Source organism: Trachymyrmex cornetzi, unplaced genomic scaffold (genome assembly GCF_001594075.2).
Source record: "Trachymyrmex cornetzi isolate Tcor2-1 unplaced genomic scaffold, Tcor1.1 scaffold281, whole genome shotgun sequence".
Classification (NCBI taxonomy): Eukaryota; Metazoa; Arthropoda; class Insecta; order Hymenoptera; family Formicidae; genus Trachymyrmex; species Trachymyrmex cornetzi.
Window position 1 is genome coordinate 53,145 of NW_017297494.1, and position 23,733 is coordinate 76,877.

The 23,733-nt window shown below is 42.9% G+C and overlaps 1 protein-coding gene across 1 annotated transcript in view; it reads left to right on the top strand.

The window, feature by feature from the left end:
* The first annotated feature begins 372 nt into the window (after positions 1 to 372).
* LOC108762216 (cytochrome P450 4C1) overlaps positions 373 to 23,733 on the top strand; it is a 62,580-nt gene continuing 39,219 nt past the window's right edge. The window contains exons 1-4 of the mRNA XM_018509122.1: positions 373 to 495; positions 565 to 622; positions 17,420 to 17,514; positions 17,582 to 17,650. Of these exons, the coding sequence (XP_018364624.1) occupies positions 403 to 495; positions 565 to 622; positions 17,420 to 17,514; positions 17,582 to 17,650 (315 nt within the window). The 5' untranslated portion in view covers positions 373 to 402. The remainder of the gene's footprint in view (positions 496 to 564; positions 623 to 17,419; positions 17,515 to 17,581; positions 17,651 to 23,733) is intronic.

Consider the following 23,733-nt stretch of genomic DNA (forward strand, 5'->3'; position numbering starts at 1 on the left):
GTTGTGTGTCACTGTTGATCCTAACAAGTGTCTTACGTAATATCCGCATGTAACGGTGATCGCATCATTTCTGCTTACCTTCTGTATTTAGCTCGTGATATGCTATTTTTTGGGACTTAAAAATTAAAACAAATTTTTGTTAAACCAAAAATCGTCTCAGAATACTGTCAAGAATGTATCTCTTGAAGGACATAAAGTTATTTTGAATTATCTTGTACATCTCCTAAATAGAGATTGTAACGTAATTGTAAAAAAAGAAGTTTTTAAAATTATATTTAGGAAAGTTAATAATCATAATATGTTAAATATACTGTTATAGCAATATATCATTCATATATAAAAAATTATTTTAAAAATTCGTTTTTCAGTATAAAACAAATTTGGCAATATAGATTTCGAAATATGTTCTTGATTCCTGATGTTGTATTTAATCGCACATCTTTGGGATATAAACAGCAAGAGTGTTTAAATATCTTTCATTCAACCGTTGAAAAGGTATACATATTTATTAATATTCTTAATTATTTTCTTTATTAATACTGTACAATTTTTATTAATTCATAGATGATACAGCAAAGGACAAATGAATCAAGTACAATGTCCACTAATGGTGACACATCATGTAAGTCTGTCGATATTTTATCTGATTCTTTTGTCCTATACAATAATATTGCAATACTTTTAAAATTACTTGTAAAATATATTATTTTAAAAATTATAATTTAAAAAATAATACTTTTTATCTTTTATTTTACGATTGATTTATTTTCTACTGTTAAAATAATACTTATTTATTTATTTTTACATGAATTTTTTTTATATATATACATATATATACTAATTTTATTTATTTTAATATAAACTTTTAACAAACAATAAATTTAATCAAACAGGGTAAATGAGAATACAATGCGGTTAATAAAGTGTAAATATATAATAGTAAAAAAGTTGTCTTCGTTTATCATGTATGATGACATCAACTAATAATTGGTTTAGATTTGAACGTTTTTATTCCTTTGAAGTCCTCCTCAGTAATTAAATATAAGAAACGTCAAAATTCATCTTTACTTCGTCAAAATTAAGTCATAAAACAGGTTGGTAGGTATAACTAAATCCGATTGTGGCACCAATTCAATTAGATTAAGAACACGTCTAAAGAAGTTTAGATAACATTTCTTAAATTCTTCTAGTAATTTCGCATAACAATGTAATGCACAAAAACCAGGGTTAGGCAGTGTTAAGTTAAAAAGATAAAATTTAAGTTAAAAAGTTAATTTTAACTTAACTTACAATTAGTTACATTTTAAAGTCTTAACTTTTTAACTTAATTTACAAGGGAACCTTGCGAGGTATCAAATTCTGATTTTAATGAAACTTTGTAAACTTATACCTTACATAAAGAGACAAATTAAAAAAATATCAGATGGGGCGGAAAAACGGTTTAAAGGGGTGAAATCAACCCTTACATGTACAGTGATTTTTAGTTTTTTCCGTTATATCTCGAAAACTATCCGAGATATCAAAAAATGTTTTACACAAAAGTTTTACAACAAAATTAGCTGCAATAAAACAAAATATAATCAGAAGAGCTATAAGCTAAAACAAAGCAAATTTTAATGTACAGATGACATTAAGTAAAATAAAAGTAAAAACAAAATAAAAATATGTCTACATCAAACTAAAAATATCTTTACATCAAACTAACGTTTCGACCATCTTTGGGTTATTTTCAAAGTTATAAACAAGTATGTATATGAAAGCAGTTGATTGCAATAGATTAACATAGATCACTAATTATAGAAGTACAACGAAAATTATTAAAAATAGACCTTTGTTGTTCATGCCCTTTTTTTTGTTGACGCAGGGGAATGCTCATGCATACCCCGCCTCCCGGGGAAAAGGCGGGGTTATGTGGGACTCCTCCGAGAATGAACCTCGGAGACTTACCCACTAAACCCCTGCGAGCGTCCGTCCTCAGGTGCGAGTCGGGGTGGGCCAGGATCTTCGCATCTGCAGTACTACCGGCCCGCCTCGGCACCATGTGCGCCACCGCTAGCGCACTTTAGCCTTTACGCGACGAGGGGGGACGCCACCTCCTCTCGCCGCCATTCCCGTCGGGAGCTTGTCTTGCGCGCGGAGGCGGCGAATCCTCCGTTCGCCGCCCCGCGCCCCCTAGGGAGTCCGGATGGACCCGGGGGGGGACCGAGTCCCGGACGTCTACGTCCTCCACTCTCTTCTTTCTCTCTTCTTCGTTGATGACCATCAGGAAGGAGGGGAGAGGGGAGGGCCAGATGGGTGGGGGGCCGTCGCCCCCAACCCCGCCATCCCCCCCGGTATCTCACGCGGGCCCTCCCCGCCTGGCGCGTTCCGCCTCCTCCTTCGCCCTCATCACCTCCCCGATGATGGCCTGTCGGTGCTGCTTATTCAGCATCGCTTTCACAATCGCGAACAGTGAAAGGTCCGCCGACGATCCCCACAAGGGCCGATCTTTGCGACGTCCATGCCGGGCACTCTCGCAGCGTGTGCGCGGCCTTGTCGACCGTCGCCGCGCAGTGCCAGCACCGGTCAGTAGCCTCTCTGCCAATGCGACGCAGGTAACGGCCAAAGCAGCCGTGGCCCGTCAACATCTGCGCCGTATGGAAGGAAACCCCCGGTCTCCTCTCCATCCACTCCTCGACTCTCGGTCGGATGGCGTCGATCAGCTCTCTTCCGCTGTGCTCTGCGCTCATCATCCATTCTCTCCACTTAGTAACCATTCTTTTGGAGGCCTTTCATCGTATACGATTACTCGCCTCCGCGGGGATCACTACCGATCCGCTTTGCGCTTTCAGCGCCGTCAACCCCTCGAATACTTCGGCGCACATTCCCGCCAGGATCTCAAAGGGCGGCTTGCCCGCAAGCGCCGTGTTCGCGGCAAACGAAGAGGTCCTGTAAGGTTTAATAGCTCGATCCGTGAGTCTTCTCTGGGAGGCACGGAAGATACTTCGTATCCTCCTGTTGCTCTCCGCCTCCCGGTGCCACACAGGGACTCCGTAGAGCGCTACCGAGGCGACGACATTAGCGTACAGTCGCCGCACTTTGTCTCCAGGCCCTCCCAGATTCTGCAGCAGACCGGATAGTCCCGCCGCCATTCGCTCCAGTTTTGGCGCGATGTCTCGAAAATGCGGCTCAAAAGTCCACCGCGAATCAAACGTCAGATCCAGATATTTGAGCTGGGAGCCAACCGGGATCTCCCGCCCCTCCACTCGTACGCCTATGTTCACGGGTCGGCCTCTACGATGGAAGCCAATCACCTCGGTCTTTTCCGGGGCGATGTTCAGGCCCATCTCCCGGATTCTCGCCACCACGTCGCAGATCGCCTCGCTAGTTTTAACGACCGCCTACTCCCAGTCCCCGCCGGCCGCCAGGATCATCGTATCGTCTGCGTAACAGACGGTAGTCCGGCAGTCCGACGGAAGGTCGGATCGACGTAGGACCTCGTCATATTCTATGTTCCACAGGAGTGGACCAAGTACCGACCCCTGTGGAACCCATCTCTCGACCCGTTGTCTCGTTATGGCTCCATCCCCCGTCGAATACACGAGGTATTTTTCAGAGAGGTCCGAGCGTACGATCCTCCGTAAATATCTCGAGGTTCAATGATCCACCATCGCACGACAACACGAGGTATTTTTCAGAGAGGTACGAGCGTACGATCCTCCGTAAATATCTCGAGGTTCGATGATCCGCCATCGCATGGCCAATTTCCCACGGCAGGGAATTGAATGCATTCTTTATGTCGAGAGATACGCCTATTATCGCCATATCAGCTTGAGTAGCCTCCTCTACGAAGCGCCTTACGTATAAGATAGCATCTATCGTGCTTCGGCCCCTACGAAACTCAAACTGGGTGTCGCACAGATTGGGTCCCGGTCCATCCATACTGCGCACGACGCGATCCGCCACTATCCTCTCAAAGAGTTTGGCCTCGTCGTCGAGGAGACAGATCAGCCTATACCCCGTCCGACTATCCGCCGGCTTTCCGGGTTTCCTGAGGAGTACTAATTTCGCCTCTTTCCATTTCGCGGGGAAGACGCCCATCCTCAGGCTCTCGGTAAAGATTCCCCTTACCCTAGGGGCTATCTCCACCGCCGCAATTGCCCACGCCTTAACGGAAATTCCGCTAGGCCCCGGCGCAGCCTTTCGCTGCATCATCCTCGTTTTCGCTTCCTCCACGGAGACCTAATATTCCTCCCCCCATGCGCTGCCCCCCGCTGCTGGTAGCGGCGGTTTCTCCCACCTATTCCCTGCCGCCCTCGGCGGGGGAGGGAAAACCGTTTCCATCACTTCACGGAGGAGCGTGGCGTCCATCGTCTCCGTAGCCGGGGGTGACCATCGCCTTAGTTTTCCCATTGCCAGTTTATATGGTCTACTCCACGGTTCCTCTTCGAGAGTGAGCATAAATTCTTTCTAAGAGTACTCCTTGGCCCGAGCTATGGCGGATCTCAGGGCCGCTCGCGCCTCCCGGTGCTCAGCCAGGTGCCACATTATCTCCTCCTGGTCCTCGTGTCTTCTGCGAGCTCTTTTTAACCTCCGTCTCGCTCGGGGTGATCCCGATTGATCACGGCTCGATTGGACACCACCAATCACAGCGACCGGTGCTTAGGAGCTTTGTATTCTCAAGCTGTGTGAGTGGCTCGTGTCCAATTGAGCCGTGTCCAACTGGGTGCCACCCGTCTCATTCTTGTGACGCCGTCGCGGAGATGCACAATCTCCTCCATCCACCACGGCATGGCCCGTCTCGCACGCGGTGAGGATCTGAGCATCGCAGCGTCGCACGGACCATCGTGTCCCGGAGTTTCCTGGCCTCTTCGTCAACTATCCTTCCGGCCGGCGGGGGTATACCTCACGTTCCCGCTATTATCGCCGCCGTTAACATATCCTCGTTGAGGCTGTGAAGCACCCATCTTTGCGGCTGAGGCCGCTCGCGTTTTCTTAACTGTGCCGCAGTGTCCCCCATCGTGATCAGTATATAAACGTGGTCAGAGAGGGTTTCTTCCTGGAGCACTCTCCACTCTCCTATTTTTGCCGCCGCCAGGGGGTTCGTAAAGGTGATGTCTACGATAGATTCCCCCTGTGGCCTTACACAAGTGCTGGCATTAATGCAACACAGTCTGTTAATTATTGCCCATCTCTCCACCACTCCGCCCCTGGGGTTTGTGGTTATGGCTCCCCACATGGCTGATTTCGCATTGAAATCCTTGGCCACTATGATGGGACTGGCGTGATGTTCCCGAATGAGATCTATCATCTCATCCAAGCCTTCATCCACGGTTTCCCTATCAACGCTTGAGGATATATATACCCCTATTATGATGGTTTCACCCCATCTAACGGCCGTATCAGCTTTCTCAGTGCTCAGCGGGGTGCATGGCAGTGGGTCATCGCTTTGTCGCCAGACTATGGCCACCGTACCAGCAACGTTTACCGTCCAATGCGAATGATTCGTGGGGACTCGGTAGGGTTCCGCCACTATCGCAATTCCAGACTCCGCCATGGCCTGCAGGAGGAGGTCTTGGGCCCGGCGGGCATGGTTGGCGTTCGTCTGTAGAATTATGTTTGGCATTTTGTAGTACCTGTTTTGTCCATTCCCTCCTGTGAGAGCTCAAGGTTCCCGAATGGGTCCTGTTCCTGTCCTGGAGCTCTATTCTTGAAAAGAAACGTATACGTTACGTATACTATAGTATTTCCCTAGACTTTCGTATACGTTTCTTTTCAAGAATAGAGCCCCTGATGCGCTTTGCGAGCGATTGTTGGGTGGGGCTTCCTCCAAGGCCTCCACCTCCATCGACTCACCCTCCAGTTCCTGTCGGATCGAGGAGGGCCTCACCCTTTTCTCTCTTTGTGGAAGGGGTGCCTCCGTGGTATCCTTATCTTCCACGCACGCTGCCCTTTGAGGGTCCTCCTCCGCATCCTGGGCTTGCGTCCTCTTGAGCCCCCTGGGCCATGATGATGGGGGGAGCAGCTGAGTCGCCTTCCCCTTCTTTCCCCGCAGAGGTGGATTGCAGGCTCTTCCGCCTACACTGTTAGAAATTTTCTTAAATTTCATTAACTTTTAATGTACATTGGTGAATGAAGTTTAATTTCTCTGTAACTGAAAGGACTATTAATGCACATGTTAATGAAATTTAAGTTTACAGTAACTGAAAAATTAAGTATAATGAAATTTAATATACTTTTATAAATGACATTTAATTAATCGTAATTGAAATAACTATTAATGTACATATTAATGAAATTTAATGTACTTTTACATTTACGAATATTAATAATATTTTAATTAAGCCTAATACTATTAACGCTTAACGTTTAATAGGTTTATGTTTCTTACATGTCATTAACGTAAATTACTTTTCAGTTACAGATCTCGTACTTTTCATTAACGTGTAAATTAATTTCTACAATAATGTGTTCATTAATTTCAATACGCACGTTCATCACATTTAAGACTACTGTAATTTAGTTTTTATTTACATCATTCATTACATTTAATTTCGTGCATAACCACATGCTTCCTTTACATGTTAATTAAAATTCATTGAGAAATTTCTAACAGTGTAGTCTATGGTTAGCCGGGCAGCCTCTCTCCGCGCATATTGCGCAATGTACCGGGGCCACGCACCATTGCGGCAGGTGTCCCTCGGTTCCGCACCTGTAGCACATGGTGCTACGATCCACCTCGCTTGGTGCATTTCATTCTGACGTGTCCCCGCTCCAGGCAGCGATAGCACTGGAGTGCCCTGCCTGAGAGGAGCTCCGTCCGCACTGTAGTCCAGCCGATATTTGGCCCATTTTTATATCGGTGGGCTTGCACCCTCCTACCGTTGCGATATGTTCGATCATCTCCGCGATGGTGATTGAGTCCTCAATATCTTTAATTCTGATCTCCGCGGTCTTCTCCGGCCGCAAGACCAGAACGTCCTCCTTGGCGACCAACTCCTCTTGCAGCCTCGTGGCCAGGCCATCCGCCTTGGCCGCGCCTTCAGCTCCACCGGCTACCTCCAGAAGGAAAGTCCCGATGCGGGCTCTCCTTGGACGAATCTCCGTTATACCCAGTTCCTGGAGATTAATTCTTTCCTTAGCTATGCGCATTATGTCCACATATGTAGTTTCGCCCCTGCTACTTATTTATACAGCGGCAGTGCGCGGTGATCTTCTTTGTTTTGCCCCGACGTTTGGTCTTGGTCGGGATTGTTCCTTCAGGGCAGCTCGAGCGGGCTCCTTGCCCCTATTGCGGGGGGAAATTTTCATCTCCTGTTTCGCTCTTCTGCCAAGGACTTCCGTCCATAGCTCCTGTCGGGGGGGGGGGGATGTAGTAGTCCTCCGGGGTGACACCCAGTTGGACACGAGCCACTCACAGCGCTTGAGACTACAAAGCTTCTAAGCACCGGTCGCTATGATTGGTGGTGTCCAATCGAGCTGTGATCAATCGGGATCACCCCGTCCTCCGTTTGTACCGTGTGCCGTCTTTCTTCCCCCCTGTCCTGGGTATGCGGGATTCGCTGCTTTCTCTCCTTTTTGTTTTTCCTTCATTTTCACTGGCTTTGCGGCCATGGATTCTGCCTTCTTTATTGCCCGTGTGTCGGCTTTCCCTATCCTGTGTGTCATTTGACTGGGAGCTTCATTGGCTCTGACCATTTCTTCCGCCACGATACTCCTTATCATCCCCGCCAGGGTTCCTGGTAACCTCCTCTTGCAGGCCTCCTCGGTCTCTTCCCCCCCTTTTGGCTGCGGGTGGTGGAGGAGGGGGGTTATTCTTTTTGGGATCTACTATCGTGACTCGCTGCGTCCAGGATTAATCGTGTTCCCTTTTGAATCGGCACGGGTGCTATCTTCCCCGTTGCTCTTTTTTCGTTCTCTCTTTCCGCTCGGAGTACTTTTAGCTCTTGGAGGTAGCACTCCGCTCTCTCATTCGCCTCCAGGGCCTTCGCCCTTTCTTCCTCCAGTTGTGTTTTCAACCTTCTTTGAAGACCGGTCAACTCCCTTCTGAGGGCCTGGATCTCCTCCAAGTTGGCGTTGCCTCTTATTCTTTCCGACCTTTCTCTGATCACCTCAAGGCACCCCAGCGTTGAGGCAGCAGTCAGCCTGAGGGCTTCTGATATGTACCCTTTAGGTTAGTCCTCTAAACGTTTTGGCAATTTTTATGACCTCTAGTTGATATGTCATTACCCGCTCAGACAGCTCCGTGTCCGGCTCATCCTCCTTCCATTTCTCGATATCTATTTTTGACTTTTTAAGATCTTCATTACTGAGCCCTCTTATAAGCTCCGTGTCCGGCTTATCCTCCTTCCATTTCTCGATATCTATTTTTGACTTTTTAAGAAGATCCTCATTACTAAGCCCTCTTATAAGCTCCTCTCTGGCCAGGCGGAGGGATCGCTCCTTCTCCTCGTTTATTTGGCGGATGGCCTCCCTCCGTCCCACATAATCTCCCGTGGTCTGAGGTCTGTCCCTTCTCTTTTAGCCAGTTGATGGCGAGGGAACAAGTTTTGGATTCTCTTTTTCCCTCATCTTCCTGCCTGCTTCCTCGTCCGAGGAAGATATATTTCAGGGTCGTTATTTCCTCCATTTTTATTTATTCTGCGTTCCGATGGCGTTTCGCTCGTCCGCTCCGGCCCCCGGTGAGCCCGGATTCTGCCTGCGTTTCCGAAAGACTCCCTGGATGTGAACGAGCCGCCATCTTCTTCGCTCTCCTCTCTCGGTCTTTTCTCCTCCCTGTTGAGGAGGAGGAGACCGTTTGCGACGGGACGAGTCCCGCCGCCGACAACCCCGCCCAGAACCATCGCTTCAGAAAGGACGCCGTCGCGGTGGTTCCGAGCTACTACATCCCGCCCCCAGCCCCGACCTCTGAATACGTCCGAGCGGCCTGGGGCCTGGGACGGCGCGCCCCGCCTCGGAATACGTCCTCGGCCGTCCCCCTCTGAGAGAGGCGAGAACCCCGTCCCGAAAAAATTCCGAGCGGCCCCTCGCCCCCTCCTATGGACTGAGTCCGCACCTCACCAAGTGAGAGTCCCCAGTGTAATGAGCCATAGCTCTTGAGGACTCTCTCCTCCATGGCATGAGCCACCCCGCAACCAGGAGCACCCAACATACGGGCCGATCCGCCGTGCGGGAGCACCCACTCGACACTTCTGGGTCCGGGACCCCGAGGGAACCACCCAACCCCCCGAAGAGGGAGGGGAAGGCCCCACTGGAGCCCGGACCCAGTGAGGGTCGAACCCCACATCACGCATGGGAAGAGAGCAGATCTCCCCCTGTCGGTGCCGTGCCACCGGACGTTTGTAGTCGGGGTCGCCATCCCCTACCGGCACTCAAGGGCCCCTCCGAAGAGGGAGCCCCCTTGGAGTGCCGGACCCTGTGTACAGAGTCCTCCTATTTAACGGCGGACTCCATACGGGGCACGTTAGACCCCCAAGGTTTTCCTTGGGGGAGCCCCCTCGCCACAGCAAGTCCGTGCCCCATGAGCGGGACAAGGAAGAAGGAGCAGAAGGCTCTTTCTCTTCCGTGAACCCTCCAAATTTTCGCCTAGAGGGGTCGTGACCAGAGGCCTCGAGACCGGACGCCCAGAATCAGCCCCTCACGGGAGCCATCCGGCCACTCCATCCCATAGTTTCTGCACGGTCCCTCAGGTTCACTGTTCTAGAGGGACCATGGTTCGCGAGCCACCTCCAATTGTTTTATAGTAGGGTGAGGTGGGGCCCCCACTACGACAGACGTCTATGTTACCAGAACAGTACCCCCCGTAGACAGATACCGGCAGCAGCCGCAGGCCCCACAGAGAAGCCTCGCGCCGTCAGCCGGATCCTCCCACCCAGGCGAAAGGGCGGGGGGAGTCCATCCTGTCCTGGTGTGGGTAACCAGGACTAGGACACCGTGCCAACAGGAAGCCACTGCATCAACGGTGAGGCCAGTTGGGCCGGCTCAGTTTCGAGGATGCTCCCGCCATTCTGCAGGACCATCCTCGGGTCGCGCCCGCACTTCGATTTATTTATACAGGGGAAAGGCAGACCCCTGTTCGGTCGAGGGTAATTCCGAGACCGGTCCCTTGATATCCCCGCCCTCCTTCCCGTTTCCCCTGCCATTCGGATTTTTGACTACGGGAAGACAGCACTCGTGTTCGGCGATATGTGGCATCAGCACAGGTGCCGCGCCTATCTATCGCCTCTACCCGTGTCTCTGCGTCCGTGTTTTCAAGCTGGGGGGAACGCAGACCCCTGCTGACCGGTGTGTGTCAACCGCGGCCCACGGTAGGGCCGGTGACTATCCACCTCCACCTACCCATGTCCCCGCCACCGTTATTATTAAACAGAGGGAGACGGACCTCTGTTCGAGCACCGGGTGCGAATGTTATCCCGCAACGAGCGCCCCCTTCTACCCGAACACGTCCGAAAGGGAGAGAAGAGGGACTCCTCGGGGAACACGTGTCCCCCGCGCCCGCAGACCTGGGACCCGAATGACCAAGGCCCGCGGGCCCGGCCTACCCGTTTATTCCCCCATCGTGGAGACCTCTGCGGTTTCGAGCTACAACGGTCGCTCGTCATGTCTGCACAGGGGTGTCTTCCGGCGACCGTCCCTGCACTGCGCGCCCCTCCGATTCATGACAGGGTGGGGGGAAACCCTGCTTCGCGTCTGTGGGGAGGCCCCATCGAAGGGCCGTCTCCCAGCCGCTCTACCCGTTTCCCTGCCTTCGTGTTTCCTTACTATAGGAGGACGAAGGCAGACCTCCCTTTTGGCCACAGGGACGATGGTCCGGTCAGACCCTCGCGTCCAAGCAGCCTTACCCGTGTCCCTGCCTGCGTTTTGCCTAACGAGACTGCTATGTCCCGGCCAGGAGGGGCAATTCCTGTTTGACCGCCGTAGTGGTACCTACCCGTGTCCCTGCCTCCGATTTAGAGGGGGAGGCAGACCCCTTTTTACTGCTTTATGCAGTCCTACCCGTGTTCCTACCACCGGCTCGCCTCAAGGGCCATGGAGAGGTAGATCCATGTTCGTGTGGCTTCGGTTCAGGGAGGCCTTTCCCTTTGCCACACCCTACTCCGCCGCGCCATCTGCCTCCGCTCGAGTTTCCCCCCGACGCGAGACCATCCACCGTGTTTTAACAGGGGGAGGGAGCACTCCTGGTCCTATCCGAACTCTTCCTCCGTGTTTTAACAGGGGGAGGGCGTGCCCCTGGCCGAGTTAGTCTACCCGTTAGACCATCCTCCGAGGATTTACAGGGGGAGGGCGACCCCTGGCCCAGAATGGGCCTACCCATGCCACACGTCCGTGTTTTTATACAGGGGTGGCGTGTATGGGGTGATCCCGATTGACCACGGCTCGATTGGACACCACCAATCACAGCGACCGGTGCTTAGGAGCTTTTTAGTCTCAAGCATCTGTGAGTGGCTCGTGTCCAATTGAGCCGTGTTCAACTGGGTGCCATCTGACGTGTATCCCCTGCCGGCGGCGCCACCAAATCAAAGAGACGAGAAGCATTCCCCCCGCAGGCGACGCCCCGTCTGACCTACCCGTTACTATACCTCTGGGTTTTTATACGAGGAGGAAGGCAAGCCCCTGTTGGCAGGCTGGTGAGGTTCAGGACTGAGTCCGTTCCCTTCATCCCCCTCCTTCCCGAGCGCGACGCGAGAAACCTGCTCACGGCGACGTCCCTTCCCATTCCGTGCACAGACTATCGACCGAAACTCTCGTTGATCCCCACGGAAACATCCCCCCCCCCCACCCCCACCCCCCCAGACCCCTAGTTCAATCGCCCTCCTAGCGGGACGCGACAAGTCCCTCGGCCTACCTCACGACCCTTGCCCAACAGAACCCACGCCGCCTCTGGCTGAAGCGAGCCAGAGTGCCTGCTGTGACCGGTGTTACTGCAAGTAGCCTACCCGATGGAGTGCCCTTAGCCACCCGAGACGAAAGCCCCCGCCCAGCCCCAGCCACAGAGCCACACGAAGCTCCGGGGAAGGGCCCGGGAAGGGAGCAACATCATCCGAGAGGAGCCCTCTCCCCACGACAAGGTGGCACTCCGCGGAGAGGGTGTTGTTCATGCCCTGATTTCAGTTATATGTAGTCGATGGAAGGTAGATCCTGGATTTACGTCAAACATTCAAATATTGCTGAATATTCAACAATGAATAGATGTAGTTATCAAAAAATACATCCTGGATATACGCCATGGTTCAATTATAAAAAGTATTCGCCAAATATAAAAAAGTCCTGATAATGCCATTAAGTAAGCCAAAGTAACAATCCTTCTTACAAAAGGTTAATCCAGATTCTACAGTAAATTGAATAATATGAGAATAATAAACGTGTATAAGTTACCAACAAAACATGTGAACATATATAATGTGTGTATAGTAAAATTCAGTAATATATTATAAATAAAAAAGAGTCTAGAACAATATAAAAATATGCGAAATAAAATGGGTAAAAACGATAACGTAGAATATAATAAGGTAATTATTAACTGTATTCATTCGCGTCAATAATATTAAAAAAAAAAATTATTATTTTAAATTTTTGAAAAGAAATTGTGAAATAATTATTTTCAAAAAATATCGTTGGCGTGTATAAATAGAGGTAATTTTGTTGTAAAACTTTGATCTGAAACATATTTTTATATCTTGAATATTTTTCAAGATATAGAGGAGAAAGCTCAAAATCGCTTTACACATGAAGTCTGATTTCACCCTTCAAAGTGTATGTCGGCAACAATTTTTAGAACTCTTTGAAAAAATTATTATTTTTAAAAACATTTATGATAGATAGAGGTAATTTTAGTTCTTAAAATAAAAGGTACCTTTATTGAAGGAACTTGCTCTATGATTCAAGAATTTGTCGTTGTCTTTTATACATTTATCTCTGAAAATACAAACTAAGTCAGAGTGGAGGACCTCTACTTCAAGAAGCGGGCCTTCTACGGCGGGTTTCTTGGCTAATTCATCCGCATTATCGTTACCTTCGATATTATGAGCCGGAATCCAAGCCAGTTCTATATTTTTATTTTTTTCCTTACATTCGAATAAAAGTTGATTTATTTCTTGGATTAAGTATGATTGGTGTTTCAATTTCTTCATATTTAGGAGAGAACTGAGCACACTTTTAGAACCAGAGAAAATTAAAAGGTCATTTAAAACAGAACTACTAATACGTTTAATAGTCATAAGTAAGGCTATGGCTTGTGCTGAATATATTGATGTAATATCGAAAAGTTTAAACCTGGCTTTGAAAAAGTCGTTACAACACCAATTTGCCATACCCACAGACCAGCCAGCCTCGCTCCCCGCTCTAGAACCATCTGTATAGATCACTGTATTCTTGTTTATTTTATCTTGGAACATTTGCAAGAACTCGCTACTGGCATTCTCAGCCTCCTTGATTGAAACACTCATTAAATCAATATTAATTGTGTTTAGTTGGTATTTAAAGTCGAGTAAATAGAACTTAGGAGAGTCTTGAACATGAAATTTGCATAATGAATTATTTCTTCATAAGAACTAACAGAGCCTTACCGAAATTATTTTCATAAATAAAATGACTAGACAAATTATTAATCTCTTCCAATAACAATAGATTTTCTCGTGCAAAGCTCCTGAGAAGAAATTTATAACTGAAAAATGCGAATCTATAGGATAACGTTTATACTTTAGCTTCACTAACAATGATGTTAGTAGGAGTGAACTTTATGCATTCCAGAACAAGTTCCAAACATCTCAATTGGATTTTTTCTAGATTATAGAACGCTGTAACTCTGCACGATGAAATTAAGAAGCCTCCGAATTCTATTTTGGCTCTGATTAAAGTCTTATACAGAATAAGCATAGTAATAGGTTCGGCTCCCTATCAAGATCTTCTAATACAGCAAAGAATTCTAATCGGGATGTCACATTTTTTAATAACATGAGCTATATGGAGGTTCCAATTAAGACACTTGTCCAAAATTACTCCGAGAAATTTGACATGGGAGGATGGCTTAACGGTAATGTTATCTATTTTAATTTGTAAATTATTTGTTGGCATATTGGACTTATTAAAGATAACTAAATTACGTTTCTCCGATGATAGATGTAGATTTTGATTCGCAAGCTTGACAGACAGAATGTTAACTTGTTCCTCCAACACATTAAGACTTTCATCGATCTGAGTGCTAGATGTGTATAATGCCAAATCATCCGCGAATTTAAGGATCTTAACTTTAGGTGCAACCAACTTATTAATATCCAATTTATTAATATGTATTGTAAAAAGAGTGGGACTTAAAATGCTACCTTGAGGGAGACCTTTGAAGATGGAGCGGCTAATATTCCGAGGGCAATTTATAAACTGAATTTGTCTCACTGATATTAAGTTATATGTATATAAAAACTATTAAGTTTTTAGGTAATTTTAAGTCCAGAAGATCATTTAACAGGCTTTCGGGATCTATGTTGACATAGGCACCCTTTATATCTTAGAATACTGCAGTCAAGGGATTCTTTTTATAAAATTGTTTTTCGATTTCCAATATTAACAAGGCAAGGCTGTCAATACTAGATCTATTCATTCTAAACCCAAATTGGGAGTTGTTGATTAGTTGATTATATTCAAGCCACCAGATTAGCCTGTCATTTATCATTCTCTCAAGGAGCTTAAGAAAGCAGGAAAATATGCAAATTGGTCTGACTTTGTTACTATTTGCTTTTAGAATAAAATAGCATAGATAGTTACTCCATTCCTCAGGAAAATCTCCTAAACACAGAACATCGTTATTCCTTTAATTCTATCCTATGATTATAAATGTCTAGGGGGGGTTCTTTTAACGAATTCTGAAAGTGCGTTTATAATTTTATAGTTGATCTTATCCAAACCAGGTGCTGCATTTTGGTTAACCTTGACTAGAGTAATAGAGAATTCAACATAATCGAAAGGCACTAAATGCTCAATCTAATCTCAACTGAATCGAAAGGCACTCAATCTCCTCAATGCAATTTGTCATAGCATTAATAACAATTTTGTTATCTTCGAAAGAGCTAGTTTTCGTTAATTTGTTATTGAAACGTTTGATTTTATTAAAAACGTAACTGCTTTTACCGTTACGATTTAAAGATTCGCAAAATTTAAAGGATTTCTTTTTTTCATTTTTTAAAATTATCTTGGTCTGAGCTTCCGTTTTTTTATACTCTAAAAATTCATCTCTACTAAATTTATATTGAAGAGAAAGCCATTTAGCTTTTCTAATTCTTATTGTTCTTTCGCACTCTTTGTTTCACCACAATGCAGGAATTCTTTTTTTACTCTAGTTAAATTTGTTCTGATCGATTCCTTTATTGATCTTTTTCTTAGGTAAGGAAACCTCTAAGCTTTCATTAATTAAACTGATTAGAAAAGAATATTTGTCGCAAACATGAGAGTTAAGAAAGTGGATAGAATTGAAGGAATAAATATTAGCCTCCCAGAATTCGTTAAATTTAGATTAATCTACCTTCTTTAGGTTGAATTTATTTTGAGGTTTTGGAACGTATTCCGCCGCAATGTCCAAGGAAATAGAAATTGATGGAGGGTGGCACCCAATTGGACACGGCTCAATTAGACACGAGCCACTCACAGCGCTTGAGACTACAAAGCTTCTAGGCACCTGGTCGCTGTGATTGGTGGTGTCCAATCGAGCCGTGATCAATCGGGATCACCCCGCATTTATACGGCACAGTAACTGTACGTTGCGGAGTCGTGAAGCTCTGAAACGTTACATTATGCACGCATGTTACATTCATGTGAGACATCATGTGTTGAAATTCGTAAAGTCACATGAAACAAATCATGTAAACAACACGTTGATAGCACGATGCCAGAACGACGTTGCGTTACGTTATAGCAGCACATTGACGGCACGATGAACTATAAAAATTTCATCTTTTTGAAGCGGCATTCTACACGCACGATCTTGTTACGGCGTGCAAAATTTTTATTAATTTAATCATCTTGAAGCTAATTATGGGAACTCATTAAGACATCATCATCATCATTGGTTGCATTTAGCAGACTCAACAGTTGGGTGAACGCTTGCTGTTATCAGTATATTCTTCTAGATCATCCATTTAGACTTTTAGATGTTGAGTCTTTTGACAACAGAATTTAATTGGATGATCTAGAAGAACTTAAAAAAAGGATAAAAATTTTTTGCTGAGAATTTCTCATCATAGTGCGCCTTTTATCCAATTCGATGTGGTTTTTTAAATACGCGTAACTTAACTTCGCTGTGTACTGTGTATTGTGTACTGTTTGAAAATGAGATATATTGAATATTTCTGCATGAAACTAGTCACGCGTAAAAACGCCGTGCAATTCCAAGTTATAGCAATTCCAAATTATAGCACGCAGTTTTGTTTTAATGCTAGCACTGTAATATAATTTGAAGTATTAATTAAAATCTGACAACATTGACTTGCACAATACCTGTACGAGATCTAAACTATAAAAATCATAGCTTGTTTAGCTGTAACTTTTGCACGGCTGGCTATCTGGGTGATCCTTTTTTTCGCTGAAACCGCTAGTACGAACGACTCTCCTGATAGCAAAGCCTACAGAGACAGATTTTGCTGAGCTACTAATTTTTGATTGCAAAAAGGCAACAAATTATACACTTTGTATTATCTGACATTGTCAGCAAATTAATTGCTGTAATATGACAAAGTCTGCTAGACATGCTATATCAGCAGATTGGTAGCAGAAACCAAACAAAGTTCTGCATAATTTGAAGACAGATTGAGAATAGAACCTGATTCGAGTAAACTCTGCTCAAGTTTCTGCCTCAATCTGCTGGCCATAGCCTGTCAACAGGCTTTGTCGACAAATCCATAGCTAAATCCGGACACAGATATAGTTTTGTAGTCAAAATCTGACCGAATTTGCTGCCAATTTGGCCCCAAATTGCTAACATTTGACTATACGGGGTATGAAAAGGCACCTTAAGGGTGCAGACACAATTAATAGAAGGAATAAGGAATTAGGAATAAGGAATAAGAAATTTCAACCTATCAGAAACTATATAATTTCGATTTCTGATAGGTTGAAATTTCTTATTCCATATTCCTAATTCCTTATTGCTTTTATTGTGTTTACACTCTTAATTCGTATAAGTTGGCTATTGGCCAATTTCATCGATTCACCAATAAGATTTAAGACGACCGATTCATTGTAGAATTAGCATTATACTTGCACTTTGTTAATCGCTCTGTATTCTCATTTGCTTTTGATTAAATTTATATTTGTTATATATTGTTTTTAAAATTGGAAGATTTACTTTAAGATTTATAATTTTAAGATTGTACTTTTAAATTAAAATATACATAAAGTTGAATATTTATATATACATAAGTAATACACATATCGTTTTCTGTGTGCAATATAGATATACGATTTTTTGACATTTTAACGCATTCATCTCATAACAAAAAGTTTACGCGAAAGGAAATTATGGACAATATAGTTACAATGCTAGGAACGGTATGTAACGACATATTTTGTATAACTATTCATAAATGGATAATAAATTATATTTTTAATTACACAGTCTTCTGACACTATCTCTACTACGTTGGATCTTGCGATCATTATGTTGGCAAATTTCTTAGAAATACAAGTATGTATATATTAATATTATTATAATATATGATGTAATATTGGTACACAGACCTCCTTCTTTATAAAAATATTTTTTGTTGTTTTTAACTATATAAAATACTTTTTACTTAACGAATACATAATAAACACAAAGTAAAGCTATAATTTGTACTAGTAATTTTCAATCATTTTCAAACAGAAAGTTCTTTTCAAAATATCTTGTGTGCGCATAATATTTATTTTAGAGCATATACAGAATTTAACTAAAATGTCACAAATTTCGGTTCGAGTTCCCTGCAGCACTAAGCATAAAAAAAAATTTATATGGACATTTGTCTGCAAACTCACTGTTGCTGAGATACAGCTCAAAATGTTTATTATAGGTAAAAATAAAAATAATATTTATAAAAGTAATATTTATTATTATTTTATATTATTTATTTTCAATTTTTAATTATAACAAATGTTCGAAGTGTATCCCATTTGATTCAGTTACACTTGGTGAACCCTTTCAACGATTCCGGGGCAATTGCGAATGATGCACAAGTGTCAAAGATGCGTTGACATAGCGGATCTTTATTATGGTACGTTTCCACACTGAGCGCGTCACGCATCGCGTCACGACGCGACGCGAAAGAGAGAAAGAGAGGGGTTATGTACATATATAAACTTCACTCTTTCTCTCTTTCGCGTCGCGTCGTGACGCGATGGACGACGCGACGCGTGACGCGCTCAGTGGAAACGTACCAATAGTGATTGGAATTTTTTAAATTAGGACTTTAAGGCGATGCTAAAGCTCCCTGTTTTACCACATTCCTATTCGGTGAAAAATCTCTGTATTGGATGTACGGATTGCAAAAGTATTATTACTTAAATTATAGTACGCATCAACAGGACCTCAGCTGCACTGGATTTTATGAGAAAATCGAAAAAAAAATTAAAAATTCACTTACTTTTGGCTCGTACAGCTGTTACCTCAGATATGTATTTGCTTGATATAAGAGTTTTAGAGTCCATATCTTGAAAATAAGCGTGCAGCTGAGGTCACATTATTGAAACGAACGATACTGAGTTTGTAGAACTAAGATTGAAAGTCTAGAAAAGCAATATTTCCACCGAATAGAAAATACGTGTATACTGATGCTTTGCGAAGACTGGGACTGTCAACAGAGCCGAAATTCCGCGTAGCAGTAGTTGCGCGGTCTTGCGATAGATGGTGCTGGCATATGTTAGATAAAAACAGACGTATGCGTTTGAGTAAGACAGAATGATATATATTATATAATATAATGTAAAAACTAAATCAAAGATGTCACCGCTATTATCGAATTTGGAATTAAAAGAGTCTGTACTATCGACCTTGATTGAGTTGGGTAATCGGTTTAGCATCCCCTTAAGGAGATACGCACAGTCAAGGAATAGGAACAGAATAAGAATTTCAACCTATCAGGAACTGTGTATTCTATAGTGCATCGTTTCTAATTGATTGAAATTCTTGTACTTTCTCTGTTCCTGTTTCTATTTTCTGTTCTTATTTCTTGCCCAATAGTACCATTTCCATTACGGCATTTTATGGCATATGGAATGAATACTGCGACAAACGGCGGTCGAGCCGCCGTCGTACACATACGTATTGAGAACGTGCTTACGATGTTACCGAAACATGTAAGCGCATTAATTTAATAAAGGATTTTGTGTTACATTTATATATTATTTTACGCAACGATTACCGCGCCTGACTTCTATTTGCCTGTTTTTCACTTAATTTCTTTTGATCAGTAAAGAGTCCTTGTGAATTAACGTATGTTTTATCATATGTTTTATTTTATGCAACATTAAAGTAATATTATGCAATTCATTGTGGCAATAATCTACACACTTGTGTTATTTTTATTAATTTTTAACATACTATACTTACGCATATTATAGAATTTTAGAGATAAAAGCGCGCTTTTATCGATAAAAGCGTGTTCTGAATACGGGCCATGCAAAGGTACGAGCCCATGTCCGTGTGCGATCGCGCTTCGGCGGCCGAAACTTGATCTTGGACACTACTCAAGATCAAACTGATAATATCAGTAAATAGACCTTTTTGAACTCTACAACTTTTGTTTGAACAATTTTTCTCAATAATGCGTGTTTCCGAGATAAAAATTTGTAACGCTTTATTTTGAACATCTGGTATAATCAAAGAACAATATATATACTTTTTTTGAAATGTTCTTTAAATTTTAAAATAGTTGTTTGAAAGCTGGTCAATAAGACTACATGTATAGATAATATTTTTAAAAATTATAATAATAAAAATAACACAATTGTGTAGATTATTGCCAAAATGAATCGCATAATATTACTTTAATGTTGCATAAAATAAAACATGATAAAACATACGTTAATTCACAAGGACTCTTTACTGATCAAAAGAAATTAAGTGAAAAACAGGCAAATAGAAGTCAGGCGCGGTAATCGTTGCGTAAAATAATATACAAATGTAACACAAAACCCTTTATTAAATTAATGCGCTTACATGTTTCGGTTCATTTTTTAGCCCTCTTCAGAGACATAAATTACTATTACGAATATATTATATATTGTACGGTCAGAAGCAATGAGGTTGCGATACTTTTTTCAATGGGTTTCGAAATGCAGCTTACTCATCGAGCGATTGGTTCTTGTTTGTAAATTCATGAATAAGAACCAATCGCTCGGTGAGTAAGCTGCATTTCGAAACCCATCGAAAAAAAAGTGTCGCAACCTCATTGCTTCTGAGTGTACGTAATGATTAATTTATCATAGTGAGCTCCCTCCGGCTGCGTTCGGGCAGCGCACTATCAACGCTATTTGCGTCATACTATACTTGTTTCACATTTAATGGATGATGAAGACGGAATAACACAAATAGCGCTAATAGCGTCTCCCCGAACCCAGCCTGCATCTCATTAAAAGAACATCAATATTGGAATGAAACACAGATAAATGTTTAACAATTGGGACAAAAAATTATCAAAGATAAATTATAGACAATATTACGAAAACAATAGGCAACTAAGAGCTAGTACACAGTTATTATTAATGTACGTTACAATTCTTCTTTATTCTTCATCTGTACATATATTTCTGACGTTTCGGCTGCTTTTTTCAGCCATCTTCGTGGTATAACATCCAGCATAATATTCCAAAATTTAACTGCAATTATTATGAATGTAGGCGCAATTAGTCAACCTCTAGCAGTTCTCCATTTAATCATGTGAATGGCTCTTCTTAACAAGTCAAAATTTGTAAGATCTAAATACAAAATCTCAGTCTACAGGGTGTCCCATTTTAAATGATCCAGCCAAATATCTCGAAAACTAAACCCAGTAGACAAAAATGTTTCAGACAAAAGTTGTTTGACTCGAAGGAGGACATAAGATGGTGCCATCGATTTGACCTTGGATAGTCCTCTGAAGGTCACATGAAGGTCACCTTTAATTTTTTAAATGGACCCCTTATTTCTCATTGCACATTCTTACAGATCATCTCGAGAGCTTTCCAAAACACTACAATTAAGTTACTTTTCATTAAGTACTAGTTAAGTTATAAAGCAAGATCGGGACTGATCCGGCCGATCAAAGCAAGATCGAGACTGATCCGGCCGATTAAAGCAAGATCGGGGCTGATCCTGCCGACTAAAGCAAGATCGGAGCTGATCCGGCCGACTAAAGCAAGATCGGGGCTGATCCGGCCGACTAAAGCAAGATCGGAGGTGATCCGGCCGATTAAAGCAAGATCGGGACTGATCCGGTCGATTCATACCAGAATCTAGTTTTCATGTGAAATGATTATGATCTTAATAAGTGTTCGAATATCTGTCCATTATTATCCACACATAATTGAACTCGACGTTCAAAACTGTCAGCTGTCGATAAAAGTATATTTCTTGGAATGCTACGGCAGGCAAGAGTTATACGTTCCATCATATTCTCTCTTGTTGTGGGTGTTTTTGAATATACTAGGTTTTTTAAGAATCCTCATAAAAAGAAATCTAGGCTTGACAAGTCTGGAGATCTAGAACACCATGACACTGGTCCATCGCGTCCTATCCATCTACTTGGGAATGTGAGATCTAAATGGTTTCTAACTCTTCTACTCCAATGCGCAGGCGCATCATCCTGTTGAAAGAACATACGTTGTCTTGTATCCAGATCGATATCTTCAAGCAACGCCGGCAATCTTTGTTGTAGAAAGTGTAAATAGTTATTACCATTAACATTTTCGTCAAAGAAATAAGGGCCGATAAGGTTTCCGTTTAATATGCCACACCATACAATGAGGCTCCAGCGATGTTGATGATTAACTTCTCTATACCAACGTGGGTTTTCAACAGACCAATAATGAGAATTATGTCGATTTAATTGTCCAGTGTTGTAAAAAGTTGCTTCGTCAATAAATAAAACAAATCTGAAAAATGTTCGATCACGATTTAACATTATTTGTGCCCACCTACAAAATTCTAGTCATTGTTGAAAATCATTGAGTGTTAATTGTTGTGTTAAAGTGATATGGTAAGGATGGAAGTCATGAGTGGTCAAAATTCTGTGACTTGTTGATTTCGGAATACCTAATTCTCTTTCGATTTGCCTCGTTGACACGCGTGGATTAATAGCTATCATTCCCAATACGGCAAGTACTGTTGGAACATCCCTTTCTGGTACGTTAATATGACGTCTTTGTCATTTTTGACGTTGACCTTGTCGTTGACGCAATACAAGTCTGGAAATCGTACAATGATTTGGATGTCGTCTATGAGGAAATCGATTACGGTGCAATACCGCTGCTTATCGATAATTATTATGGCATTCTTCAAGTGCCAAGTTCTCTTCACCAGAACAATATCGATAATTTCGTTCAAAGTATAATCCGGCATTTTACGTACATTAAGTTACAAGATAAAGTAAGAGCCGATAGATTTACTATCCTGGTTGATATTGGACTACTAAGACAAATTTACGCATTTACAGATCATTCTTTACCATCAGCCATTTTGGATCAATCCCGATTGGATGGACCGATTAAAATAGAAAATGTTGCGTGAGTATAAAGTTCAGCGCTCGGAATCAGTTGCCCTTTTCGGCCATATTTCTGAGGAGACGCCTACTGTCCCCCCACTACCGCTCCAGACTCTACGCCCGAGCTGCCGATCACGCGCGTAACGCTGAGCCTCAGGAGCGTCCGTGGCAAATACATTAGGCCCGTATCTTCCATGAAATTTTTAATTATTTAGCAAAACTTTTTTTGCTAAATAATTATTACATTTACAAATAATAACTTTTATATTTATGAATTTAACGTACAAAAATTTATTATTAAAATATTAAATTGTGTAAAGTAATTACACAGTGATAATCATAGCACATACAACCATTTACTTTATTAGGAACCCTATTTCTTATAATTCATAAAGAAATAAATAACATCATTTTTAGAAATATTAATATTTATTCCCTAAAGTTTAGATGATATTTATTCTTTTTCACTGTTATAACTTAACTAGTACTTAACGAAAAGTAACTTAATTATAGTGTTTTGGAAAGCTCTCGAGATGATCTGTAAGAAGATAATGTGCAATGAGAAATAAGGGTTTCCATTAAAAAAATTAAAGGTGACCTTCACGTGACCTTCAGAGGACCATCCAAGATCAAATCGATGGCACCATCTTATGTCCCCCTTCGAGTCAAACAACTTTTGTCTGAAACATTTTTGTCTACTGGGTTTAGTTTTCGAGATATTTGACTGGATCATTTAAAATGGGACACCCTGTATATTAACAAAACTGCTTCCTATATTCATTTAATTTAAAAAAACTCACCGGTTGTACTAATATGCACCTTCATCCTGTTACACATAATTAAAATTCACAATAATTACAGTTAAATTTTGGAATACAGGGTGATTTTTTTAACCTGAAACTTTCAAATATCTCGAAAAATAAGCACACTAAGAAAAAAATGTTAAGAATCGATATTTCGTCATTCCGAGGGGGACATACAATGACGTTAAAATCAGACCCCCCACCCCGCCCCCTGGGCGGTGAGGGGGGGCAAGTTTTAAATCTTAAATGGG